This window comes from Citrus clementina, unplaced genomic scaffold, assembly GCF_000493195.1.
Source record: "Citrus clementina cultivar Clemenules unplaced genomic scaffold, Citrus_clementina_v1.0 scaffold_5, whole genome shotgun sequence".
In the NCBI taxonomy this organism is placed as follows: domain Eukaryota; kingdom Viridiplantae; phylum Streptophyta; class Magnoliopsida; order Sapindales; family Rutaceae; genus Citrus; species Citrus x clementina.
In genome coordinates, this window is record NW_006262201.1 from 40058250 (window position 1) to 40071882 (window position 13633).

The window sequence follows — 13633 nt, forward strand, 5'->3', positions numbered from 1 at the left end:
GATCTACCGTTTGCCACATGCAATGATGCCAATGCAGCGTGATTTGATATGTAAAATTTTGTCTTTCAAGTCTTTTCACTTGGCTATAAAACGAGGATAATAGCAACAAACAAACACACAATTTTGTCTTTGGCAATGTGACTGCTTTTCTATTTGATTTACTAAAACTTCTTGGCCAAACTCCTATCTTTTTATGAAGGTCGAATATTTAAACTTAGGCCTAGTTGGGACTGCTGCTGCGCCTTAATTATTCTCATAAAAGTTTGCCATGCATTTCTAACCGTTGAGATATCGTACTCATATGATCAAATGTGACATTGATTGCAATTCAAAAAATAATAATACCAATCATAATCTCTGGAAACTATTTAGATCTTATTTGGGATTGAGGCGCTGTAACTTGCTGTAGAAAAAAATTATAATTATTAAATAAAAGTTAATAATATGTAGTAAATATAAATTTTAAATAATAATTTTAAAAAAATATTAAAAATATAATAGATTTTTCATTATATAAGTGAAAGATTATATCAACATAATTTATAAGCTATAACAACTAATGTTTACTAAACACTTTAGTACTATAACTTAAAAACTACAGTTGCCTAATCTTAATTTCAAACGCACTTTTAATTGAGGTGATAGAATCCCCTATATTAAATACATGAGAGTTATGCGTAGTTTAAATCTCAGTCGTGGTTGGGAGGTAATTGACGACTTAAAAAATGAGAGAGAGATTAAAAAAGGTAATAATAATAACTTTAAATTGATTGGCGGGACAGCAATTGGGCTAGCCAGGCCCCTAGGCCTCACCATGGAGGCCCGGTCCAATATGATTGAGTTAACTTTCTTGAAGGGCCTTTTCAACAAGCAAAAAATATTTTATGGCCATCGTAGGAAATTTAGGAAACTTATGAGGAATAAATGTAAAATAGAAGAATCTCTGGCATCGACCATCTCGCCCGTCTCTTAAATGACAGAACTCCATTGCGCCTATTCCTCTCTAGAATTGTCTTAACGATGGCTCGGCCTCAGCACCATTTCCAGCAAAATTACCAGCAGCCGCAACAGCAGTCCAAAAGCTTCAGGTATTTATACCTCAAATTTATTTTATTTTTTTTCCAAGACCTTATTATTTTTGTCTGATCATTTAATTTTTTTTTTTTACTCCATCAGGAACTTATACGCAATGGACGGTCAGATTTCGCCACCGGTAGCTTATTACAGCTCGGCCAATAATTTACAGGATCAGTCCCAGCATCCTCCGTACATTCCTCCCTGTATTATTCCTTTCTCTCTCTGTGATTGTTTTAACTGCTGATAAATCACTGTCAAAATAAATAAATGTATAAGAAGAACTGAGAGCCTGAGACCATATAAAATTCGGTTTCCTTTGTTTCTCAAGAATTGAAAATGAGAAAAAGGAGATTAAGCTAGTTTGTGGATTTTTTCTTAAGCTAAATTGCTAAATTTGGCTAAATTTCGATTGCGCGTAATTTATTCTTTTCACAAATAAATAAATAAATAAATAGATAGGCAGAATTATTTCATCTTCTGAGCCCTGACCTGCAGAAAACATGAAGTTTCACATTATTTGTCATTTATTTCTGTCATATTCATAGCAAAAACATATATACAGATTTTTTTTTGTCCTTTAATAAATCGTTTTTCTTAAATTTATTTTTTCATTAACCTACTAAACATACATATTATGTATATGTTTTTATTGCAGTTCATGTTGTTGGGTTTGCACCTGGTCCGGTAAATGCAACGGATGGCAGTGATGGGGGAGCTGATTTGCAGTGGAACAGTGGTTTAGAACCCAAGAGGAAAAGATTGAAGGAGCAAGATTTTTTGGAGAACAACTCGCAGATATCATCAGTGGATTTCCTGCAAGCACGACCGGTATCAACAGGATTAGGTTTGTCACTTGACAATACACGAATGGCTTCCTCTGCTGACTCGGCTTTATTATCATTTATTGGTGATGACATCGATAGTGAACTACAGCGACAGGATGCTGAGATCGACAGATTCCTCAAAGTTCAGGTGAAGATTCTGGAATTTATTGGTTTCCATGTTTGTTTGAAAAAATTGTCGCCTTCTTGATTTTTTTGGAACATTTACTTTTCTAGCATGGTTATAGTGATTGAAATGATAATCGGTATCATAATGATTGAATGTTAGCATACATGATGTTTTCAGGTGGTGCTTTTGTCGTATTTGTTAAGATACTTATGATAATTGCTTAGTTAGGTTGACAACACAGTTTACCGTGGTTTATGTTGGTTAATGTCAAGTGTTATGTGAAGACATAACCTAAAAAAAAAAAAAAGGTGTTATGTGTACCTAGAAATTTGAAGTGATGCCTTTTGCTTCATTTTTTCTCTTTTGAGAGAATTTAATTCCCGCCGCACTAGATATGGCGCAATCTGCCTCCCTTCAAAACTTCTCATTTGAAGTTTAGGAGTGTTCTGCATTTAGCCCTTTGACTGAGTGATCGGATACACTAGATTGTATTGCATATAAGCTGAGAAGGGTCCCCCACCCCCCCCCCCCCCCCCTCCCTCTCCCCAAAAAAAAACCCAATGTTACATTTTTTTGTGGTTCGTTTATAGCCAAAGATGTATATGGTTGAAGAAGGGAACACATATCCCACATATGCTTGATAGGGCTGTCAAGAACGTGTCAAGTATGTGATTTTTTGCCTAGATTATGTTGAATGGTTGATTGACACCCATCTGAACTCTGTATACTAACATTTTTACCTAAAAATCTAGCGTTACATTTATTGAAATATCCAACATTATGAATTCAAATCAACTTAATGAGGTGATTAAGCCATTCTACAGAAGTAGATCTTTTACTAGTTGGAAGCTCCAAATCAACAGTAGGTGTCAACTCTTGAAGTTTTCAGTATCCTTTACAGTCTTCGTGATGTTGTTGTATGTTTCATATCCTTTTTAATGCAAACTTGTGACAGAACTAAGGTAAAGAAGAAAGAGGGTATTTTGGTGAGATCAACATTGTCTTTGGCTGTAGGAAGAGTACAAAACTAACTGTCTTTGGCTGTAGTAAGAGTACAAAACTAACTTTGTAGTTTTCGAAAAAATAATAAAACGGCCATCCAAATAGTGTTATTTAGGGAAATAAAAACCCAGATGGGAGTCCTGTCTCCTGTCTTAGTTGATGAGGACTTAATTTTTTGTTGGTTTGAGATATGCGGCTGTTTGCTTTGCTGCTTTTAGAATTTAATTGCATTAAGGTTATTTACAGAAACAGATTTCACATTGCTTTTATGACTCCTAAGTTAGAGGTGATGGATGATGTTTCCAACCTTTTGCGTTTATCGAAATATCATCTTCAGGACACTGTCTATCGTTTTATTCTTGGTTTTGCTTACAATGAAGTTTTCTGTTTTGTAACTCTTGCTCTCTATAGCCTCTTGCGTACTTGTTTTCCTGTTTCATAAATTTATATTGTTAAAGGAAATATGAACAAGTGATAATCATTGTCACATTGTGTTAAACTTTTTCTCTCATATAGTTGCCTTGTTTTGATATTGTTATATTTAATTGTTTTGCTTTAATTTCTGTCCTCAGTGTCATTTTATGATTCAGATAAGAGGATTTTGCAATTTGATTGTTCCAAGTTCTAAGTTCTTCATCAATATGATAGGTTGACCGATTGCGGCAAGCCATTCTAGAGAAGGTTCAGGCTAACCAACTTCAAACCATCTCACTTGTGGAAGAGAAAGTTATTGAGAAACTTCGTGAGAAAGAAGCAGAGGTGGAGAATATTAACAAGAGGAATCTGGAGCTTGAAGAAAGAATGGAACAATTGAGTGTGGAAGCGGGTGCTTGGCAACAGCGGGCCAGACACAATGAAAATATGATCAATGCCCTCAAGGTTAATCTTCAGCATGTATATGCTCAAAGTAGAGACAGTAAAGAAGGGTGTGGTGATAGTGAGGTTGACGATACGGCTTCATGCTGCAATGGACGTGCCATTGATTTCCATATTCTCTGCAAAGAAAACAATGATATGAAAGAGCTGATGACCTGTAAGGTGTGTAGAGTGAATGAAGTATCAATGCTTTTGTTACCTTGTAAGCATCTCTGTCTGTGTAAAGAATGTGAAAGTAAGCTCAGTTTTTGCCCCATGTGCCAGTCATTTAAGTTCATAGGGATGGAGGTCTATATGTAACAGGATAAATGTGTAAGTTTAAGATTTGATGTTATGCTAATGGTATATTTTGATTGTTGATGATTTTGATGATTGCTTGTTACCTCTTTACTTCTTTCTTGGTTGTTACATGCTGTATTTTCAGTGTTTTCTTCAGAATTTCTTGTTTTTTGATTTTCTCTTGTAAGACCCACACAAATTGTGTTTCTATTCCAATACCCAGGTTGCAATGGCATGTAGAATTCTTAGGCTCCACACAATATTTCTTTTACCTGCAGTTTTGACGCACTGCAAGATGTTTATGTGTCAGTGCTGGATCAAAGTTGGGGACCTAGGTGGAAGTATATGTTAACTTGTATGGTTTGACATTTATCTTCTAGTTCATTTCTGTTGTGGGGAAAAGGAAATTGTTTCGGCATCCTAATGGAATATCGTCTTTCTATTTTAACTTTAGGATTTTCACAAATTTCGTTTTGGAATAATAATATACGTTTGAAAGATACAGAAAAAAAACAACACTGTTCTACTTTAATTCGTTTTGAAACGACATTGTTCTGCTTTAATTTTTTTTTCTTTGTTCTGATTTCTTCCTTCTCTTCATTTAACCCAACTACAGACCCATTGCTTCTTCCTCTTCGTTCTCTTCATCGACCGACAGCCACGTTCGTTTGCAAATCCAACTGCAAATCCTTCAAAACCCAGCTGCCTCTTCGTTTGCCTCATTCCATTTTCCTTCATCGAACTGAAATACAGGATGCCTACATAGTCTCTTCACTCTTCGTCTTAAGCTTAGCCAGTCCCCATTATTGTTTCCAACTCCAAACCCATTTTCTGATGCTCCCGTCTCTCTCTCTCTCTCACATAAAGCAGGCTTGCTGCTATCTGAGACTGACTCAATGTCCTCTTCCCCAACACTTTTCTTATGGAAGCTCCAAAATTTCTCCTCAGCATCAGATTCCAGTCTACCCAAAGTCACAGCCCTTGAGAACTTAATTAAGATTTGGCAGTCATTCGCAATCCCTAGTCTATTATTCATTAATCTAGTCTCATTTGGTCAGGATGGTGGTATTTTATTCAAGTTAAAGGACATATTTTGCACTAGTAAGGATATTCATTTTTCCTTTCCGCACTTGATTTGGGTGCTTAATGCCTAGTGTTGAGGATGAATGATGATAAAAATGAGATTTTGGTCTGGAAGAAACTATGTACAGATTTGTCTGCATTTTGTTTTCAATTGCTCTGCATTTTGTGATGAATTGTTGTGCAAGTGACTTATGCAATTTTTGCTGCAATTTGTACTTTGTTGGTCTGTAATTTTTGTTGAATTGGTCTGCAATTTGTGTTGAACTGGTCTGCAATTTGTCTTGCAACTGCTCTGCATTTTACAACTCCAATACAAACTACAAGCGGACTTATAGGGCTTCAGATTTAAAAGAAAATGCATAAACTTAGGTTTGCTTTCACTGGGCTGAAACGACTTCATTTCATGGAAGCAAAAAGGAATCGAAGAGGAAGAGGAAGAAAAGCAACAGCGTTTTTTCTGTTTTCGCTGTGCTGAAACGACTGCATTTCATGGAAGTAAAAAGTAAAAAAAAAAAAAATCCAAAACGGCATTGTTTTGGTTTAATTGGGGGTTGACCTGGGAAAAGTAGCATTTTCCTAATAATAATAATAAAGTACCTTGGAACATTGATTTATTGTTTGTGTATTATTAAATGAAAAACAAAACGGGCGCCAAGCAGACTCAAGACTGTAAAAGCTTCCATCAAATCATTCGGTGGGTTCAATTGAACTGGGCTCATCGAGGTTGAATGGAGCTAAAACCCAGTGGGCTATTTTCACTATTATACATGTATTACGGCTGTGTATTTTTCATTTTATTTTTTCTGAACACCTGTATCTGTTACATTCAAAGCAACATTTCAAGCATTTCTAATTGGTGCATGTTTGGTAATGTAACGAGTTATTTAATGGTTAAAAGTGCTCATCTAATTCAAAACGCTTTTTAAAGTTTTTGGAGTTATTTGGTTGTATTTTTAGTAGAATTTTTTAGGATTAAATAAGTAATTTTGTCATTGCTAGAAAAATTTTAAATTTTATTTATTACACATTTTTTTTAGAGTAGATTTGTGGAGCTTTTTTAAGAGTTAAATTATTTAAGAAATTCTCTTTATCTATTTCATAATCTTATTTTATTTATTTTATGACATAACTTTAAAAATTTTGTATACTAAAGTAATTTTATATTTTTTAATAAAAAAAAAACTCTATTTGAATATACTCTATTTAGAAAGTTATACCAAACGGTATAGAAAATGTGGATGTGCCAGTCAAAATTAATTGACTTTTATTTTTCCCCCCTTTTCTTTGAGAAGAGTAAATATGTAGGAGGAGACTGGTAGATATGAATCTCAATAATTGCCCATAATTTTGACAATCAAGCTACTCATCACTACTTTAGCCTGTGTACCTGATCTCTAAAACTGTAGAAAAGGATCTTGTACTTAATTTGTACCTAATCTGCACTTACAACTTCTTGTTAAATCAAACCTAGAAAAATAATTATTCAGTTTCCGAACTTATTATTAGAAAACCAGTTTATCAACTATGTTGGTAGTTGAACAAACCGCGACATCTCTTACTCATTCCGTTATTACATGCAAACATTATATATATATTTTTAGCTGAAGCCGAGCCAATTCCGAAAATTGAGCTTGAGCCTTGAGCCTTGAAAATTATAGCCAGTATTATTAGTTATAATAATTTTGCTTTGAACTTTTTGTCAATTTTCTAGTAACCAATATGTTAGTAGTAGAAGAAGAAGATAGACTTGGGAAACAAGATGTTGATTTGGGGGTAATGTTATAGTAATTAGTAATTGAGAAAAGAGGGGTGGTAGCTTTTCTTTTTAAGGGGGAGAGAAGATACATCAACTTTTTTCTAATCATGCCTTAGAAAGTGATGACAAAGAGGAAAGTGAATATGCTTCTTCCATGATTATAACTATCTGCCATATGTATTATTATTGTGATTTGTTTTTATTCATTATTCCACCTCCACTTCCACTTCCACCGCAAACCCCAGCCGATCTCAGTCCTGTCATGTCCCTTTACTTTTCTTTTTATTCGTACCATCATCCTTCTTCTTTATCTTATTATTAAAGGAATCATCTAAAACCCAAATCTGATCGTATATAATGATAATAATATACTAATTTTTTTTTTAATTATTTTTACTATATGAGTAAAATTCAAATTTCAAAATTAAGGAAGAGTGACTTTAATAGAGTTCAATCATCTAACACCCACCTTATTCCCCATAAAAGCTGTTCTTTTATCTATCTCCTTTCTTTAATTTTTATCTGCTTTCTCAAGTGGAAGTGGGGACTCCTGCATTGGCTTACCTCCACTTTGTATCTCTTTTGCCTTTCCTTTCATCTTAGATGTACATTCGTGAATGATTCTTCTGGGACTCCAGTATGTATGTGTTCAGTGATTCTTACACTGTCAAAGTTATACGATTTTGAACTGAACATGTAGCTTTTTGATGCCCACAGCCACAACTGCTGCTGCTTCGTGTATGCGGGATCTTTTAGTGCAGTAGTAATTAAAAGGATGACTCCATTGTAAATGAAATACACACACACACACACGATAGATAGATTGCTTCACTTGAGCGAGGTTGAGGGATTTTAATTTCTCTCTACTCTATATTTATTTCTTCGCTCATTTCTCTAGATAAAAATGCTTGAGACGTACGTATTTGCAATTATCTAATCTTACCTACCTGTGCACTTAATTACTTTCTAGCACGACACGATAGTTATCTGTCTACTTTGAGAAGCTTCATAGAAAGACAAAGAAAACTTTGGGAAAGTTGGCATAAATTAATTTGCGTCATATATGTGAGGTTGAAAATCTATATGAGTAATTAAGCGGTAGGATATATTTCAGAGTGTCTTTTTGAGTATGTTCTCTAAAGAAATATCAGCAATAAATTTAGAATCTGGGCGTATGCCAAGTAGGTGATCAGTTTATGAAAGCATGCTTTTTTATTAATATATTTTGCAGAAAAAAAAAAAAACAGGTAATTGCTGGTTGCTAAGTATATAACCCCAGTTCATTACACAACATCTTTTTTTTTAAAAAAAAAAAAAAAAAAATTTCCCCCACCATTTTCTTGCACAGTGTTTCATTTCATTAGTTTTCAGACTCGGCCAATGTTCCACTTCCACATCTGCTTCACAGTCACTAACAACAAATAGGTAGCTGAGGGCAGTCCCAAGTTCTATTGCTTGTCGGCATCTTCAGTACTTTTGGCAACAGCCAACAGCGGTCCTAGGAACAAAATTAAAACTTCTCTTCATTAATTTGTCTCTATCTACCTTAGCTACTTCCAATAACCTTAACTTGTTTCGAAAGACTAATCGCTGGGGTTAATTTGTATATTTTATATATTAATTATTTGGCTTCTTTTGTTAAATTATAAAATTATAAAAATCAGAAAGAAAGGAAACAAGAGTTAACGTGTGTGTGTTTATATATATATATATATATATATATATATATATATTCATGCAAATTCATTAACGTAAAGGCAATAACAGTATAGTAAGTAATTGCTTTTAAGGAGTGGGAGTGGCGCGTGTAAGAATGAAATAATGCACATCATTTTCACAGATGGACCGTCGGATATGTGCGCGCTGAGTGAACGATCTATTCCTTACAAAGCTTTTTGCTTGACATGATTGACCAGGCAAAAAAGAAAGGGGTTTTCTCAGTGGATAATTAGGTGGCAATAATATTTGCATGATTATATATATCATTTGGAATATGTATATTGCATTTTAAATAATAATAATATAATATAAATAAACAAAGAGACGAACGAAATCTGGACAGTCCGGATCGACCCAACACTGCAAATGATTTGAGGATAACTGCAGTTCCCCATAATGGATCACCATCCGATCAATTACAAAACAATAATTATTTTTCTTTTTTTTTTTTAAAAAAAAAAAAAACATGCATATATTTTTCTTTGACGAATTTCGATGAGAATCAGATATGCAATTGTGTATCATGAATTATTGGCTGTCGTCAACAGAAAAAGGAAAGGAAAATAAAATAAATGTCGCTTTAAGCACTTTGCTTTGTGAGTAATGGACGTAAGAGGTGGGTCTTTGAAATTGATATATATGCATGAAATGATGGTGAAGATGATGGAGGGACCCAAATGAGGTTGATGATGATCATCATCACAAGGGGAATCCCTTGGATTGAGGAGTAGTATTAGCATGTAGCTAGCACAGCAGCAGCCTTGAATTGTGGGACCTTTTTCTTTAACGTTTTATCAGCCACAGTATAAAAAGATGTGAAGACGAAGAAGAAAAAGAATGTGATGTGCATGTGATCCAACAGCCTTTATGTTCCCCTCTTCTTCTTCTAACCAAATGTATATATATTTTTTAACCCACCAATATTAATTCCAAACCATCTTTAGTGTTTTTTTTTTTTTTTTTTTTTTTTTTTTAAATTAGTTAATTGATCACCTGGGTCTCTATTACTTTTTGGCACAATCATGTTTAGGTCTAACATTACATTGTTGTTAATGTTTTGTACTAAGACTTAATTTTGGGCCCATACTCCATTAAAGACATTTTACTCGTTAGCTAGTGGAATTCAAAAGACACCATATCACATCAATCATTCTGTAGAATATACTGTATATAATATATCTCTATCAATTATATTCTCTGTATACACGATAAAGTTTCTCACGTTTGTAGTAGGAGCTTTTTCACGTAGAAGTTGAATTGATGCCTTTAAGAAAGAATATTGAAAGAAAGAGGGAAAGCAAAAGAAAAGAGAAAGGAAAGAAGGAGAAGAAAGAGAGAAAGAAAGAAAAATGAAGGGAAAGATATCTATTGTTGTTGCTCTCCTTTTAATGTATCTCCAAAGTGAGTTAAAATGAGCTTTGTTTCAGTGACAAGCAACAATAGGCCTTGCAAGACTAAATTCTTTGCTTTTCAACCTCTTTTATGGAGGGATAGAGCTTTTGCATGGAAAACAAATCCTTTATTATATATATATATATATATATATTCTAATGTTCCATTGATAGATTCCTTTTCTGTTTAATCAATCAATTTAAAAACTTTCTTTACTTCATTTGGGTCAATGTCTTAGTTCACTTTTAAGTCCTATAAATATACATAATTTCTTAATGAGTGAGGCAGAATACACATCTAAATGGCTACGTACTTCTTAATTAGCAAGCAATTAAGTCATTTCCTCGCGACTGGAGACCTGATGAGGGACCCTAGCATTATTATTTAATTAACTCCATGATCATCAATTTGAAAAAGAGTGACAACAAAAGTATTTGTGCTGGCTATTGAACTAATAAAATCTTATATGATATGGTTATAGAAAATTTGGGGTCCAAAACCCGCAACGCCAGATCGAGCTATAAAGGTCCCGAGAGGCTCCAAAAAAAAAAAAAAAAATACCATCTAAGGTATAAACATTTTTTTATTTTTTTTTCACAAAAACAAGGAAGAAATTTATGCTATGTGTTACTAAATTTCTCTTGTCATTGATTAGTTATAACTTGATCTATTGTTTAGAGTAATATTTGGTTGTATAGGCTTATGGATGATCTTGTAATATAGAATATAAACACAAAGTGCAAACTTTCAAAAACAAAAAAAAAAAAAACGAAAAAGAAATGTGCGCACTTTGTTATTTCTGTTATAAATATTAGCCTTTGCTAATTAAACATACAATTCCCACTTAATTCTAATAAACTTGCTAAATAAAAATAAGCACGTCATAATTCACGACACTCGTTGATGTTACAAATTAAAGCAAATCACACTACAATCAGCCGATCATAAATATCAGATATATATCACAAATTAAGCAACGGTCAAAAGATCACCAAGAGTCAAGAGCAACGTGCAGATTATAAACAAGGAAAATAGTTGGCCTCAATCCTGATATCAAGTATTTTCTATTCAGGCTACGTTTTAATTGCTCAATAGTTTTGGAAATACTCGAAATCTTTTATTATTATTCACTACATAATTGGTCAAACAATCCTATATCTTTGATTAATAATAATGAAATTCAAGCTAACTTAAGAGGAACAAGTCAATAATAGTTGTTTCAGTTGTAAACTAAATATTCGCCCTCGTGTTTAAAACTCATCAAAATTCCCAAGTCATTATTAGAGAAATGTGAACTTTTGCTTTTGCTTTTGTTTTTGTTTTTGGTTTTTTTTTTTTTTGTGTGTTTTTTGTGACAAGGGAGTTTTGATGGTATTGAATATGAGGGGAAAAATAATTATTGTTTAACAAACAACACAAGGATTTGATGGTCTTCTATTATAAAGCCAAACCTGAAAAACTAAAACTTACATTGATCACAGCTTATGGTATGGGTAGGAGAAGTAGGGGTTGACTGAGGCGAAAGGAATAGCACGTTCCACATATTTTCCTTCAAATATTAATAAGTATGATGGCGGAGTAGCAGCACAGGATTGTGTGTGAGTGTGACTGAGACACTGAGGGATTGTCACCTCTAGAAGGACAAAGTTGTCAATCAAATAACGCAAAGGACAAATCCTCTGAGTATACATGAGTGCATGCATTACAAAGACAAACGGCGATCTTGTCCGGTCCATTAATTAATATCAGTGTGCCATTTCCTCGTGGGATCCATATCCCCTCCCCTCGTGACTCTTTCTTTTTTCCTTTTTACTTCATTTCTTTTTTCCCTTAGTTCTCATAATAAGTACACACCAATGGGCCTTTGGTCCAGTGGGAGAGCCCTTGCACTTAGAATAATGAGTGCAAGGGTTCGAGCCTCCATGAAAGCATTTATGGGGTTTATTTACAATCTTTCCTCAATTATCAAATAATTGAGTGGAGCCAGTCTATTCTTCACAAAAAGTGAGTAGAGTGGACAACCCTCGAATATTTGAGAGGGTTTTTGGGCAGCGCTTCAGAGGAGTACATGCCACGATGAAGGTCCCAATTGTAGAATCTGTTTGTAAATATTAATTATAATACCTACAGTCCTGTATAACAGTATTCAAAAAAAAAAAAAAGTACACACCGTCTGCCCATTTTGAACCAGTTCTCTTTGACCAAACCCTAGCTCTCTACTACGTATTTCACGAACCCAACAACATCATATTAATTGTATAATATGTGACATTTGTATATATCTGTATGTATATAATATGTTTGTGTTCCTGGGTCCTGGCCATGGTGGGAAGAGAGGAGGAGGGGGGTCAGTGAAACAGACAAAAGAGAGTGCGAGAAGAGACAGAAGAAAGAACCTTGTAGCTTGTCACGTATTTATACAGACTTTTGATTCTTTTTCACTTTAGAAATAGAGAGATAGAAAGATACTTCTTTGAATATTATATATGTTTAGTAGCTTAATTGATTATTATATAAACCTATCAACTTTTTCTTTCTTTATTTATTCATTTATTTTTTATCCGTATTCGCTCTGTGTTTTAAGTTGTCTCTCCTTGAAATTCTCATTCTAGATTAACAGATAATAATTTTTAATTGTCTTCTATATAATTCCTAGAAATTAATAACAATATTTTCAAATGTATCGGCGGTGGTCATGTGAGGAGGAGGAGGAGGAGCAGGGGGCTGTGCGTTGTGGGGTTCACTTTTTCACTGCGTTTTAGAAATTGGAATAGAATCTTCTTGGCACCTCAACTTGTTAGAGGTAATAGGAAAATGGTGTTTTTATGTGTGTTTGTGTGTGTGTGTGTGTTGGCTTGGTTGCCACTGATGGTGGTGGGCTCGGGAGGATCTGTCTAAGTTGCTGACAACTTGTAAAAAATAAAAATTATCAGCCTTTATTTTCTAGATTTCCAGTCTCAGTAGGTCCACAACCTTTTATCGATGTCTGATACAAACAAAAATGCTTCATATAATTTGTTTAACTGGCTAGCTAGATTTGCTCATCAACTGCCCATCCTCATCAATGCCATAGGGTCCCATGCCCTCATGCTGCGTACATTTGCTTGACAGACCCTCTAATTAATTAATGATCACATAATTGGTTAGCTTAATCCTGTAGATGCTCAATTTGCTGCGCTTCCATTATTAATCTGTTACGGTTTCGAAACTAATTACACAATGACTGGCTAGGTAGCTCGAGTAATATTATTGTGTTTGATTTGATTCTCTTGAGATAGCAGCCTCCTATGATCTGTAAATTATGACAGTAAAAGTAATGGGTTGTGGGGGAACATATTTGTTGGAATTTGGAAGCATCTAGATTGATGTTACATACATTACACATGTGACGCCTCCCATAAATATGCATGCAATATGAACATCAGAATAGAGAGTAAAATATTTAGATTTTCATTTATTTATTTATTTTACGAAGGCAAGAAAAAAACAAAACAGGAA

General features: G+C 34.1%; 1 protein-coding gene across 1 annotated transcript; it reads left to right on the plus strand.

Annotated features, from left to right (window-relative positions):
* Positions 1 to 912: 912 nt before the first annotated feature.
* On the plus strand, positions 913 to 4269 carry LOC18042068 (probable BOI-related E3 ubiquitin-protein ligase 2). Its single transcript, XM_024183351.1, has 4 exons — positions 913 to 1088; positions 1177 to 1280; positions 1733 to 2049; positions 3679 to 4269. Exons 1-4 carry the CDS (start codon positions 1021 to 1023, stop codon positions 4204 to 4206), a joined length of 1017 nt encoding a protein of 338 aa, XP_024039119.1. The 5' UTR covers positions 913 to 1020; the 3' UTR covers positions 4207 to 4269.
* The last annotated feature ends 9364 nt before the right edge of the window (positions 4270 to 13633 follow it).

Excerpts from the sequence above, each read along its gene's own strand:
- LOC18042068 (XM_024183351.1), top strand. The coding sequence starts at position 1,021 with ATGGCTCGGCCTCAGCACCATTTCCAGCAAAATTACCAGCAGCCGCAA. Across the intron at positions 1,089-1,176 it reads CAGCAGTCCAAAAGCTTCAG|GAACTTATACGCAATGGACG; the intron begins GTATTTATACCT and ends TTACTCCATCAG. Across the intron at positions 2,050-3,678 it reads ACAGATTCCTCAAAGTTCAG|GTTGACCGATTGCGGCAAGC; the intron begins GTGAAGATTCTG and ends TCAATATGATAG.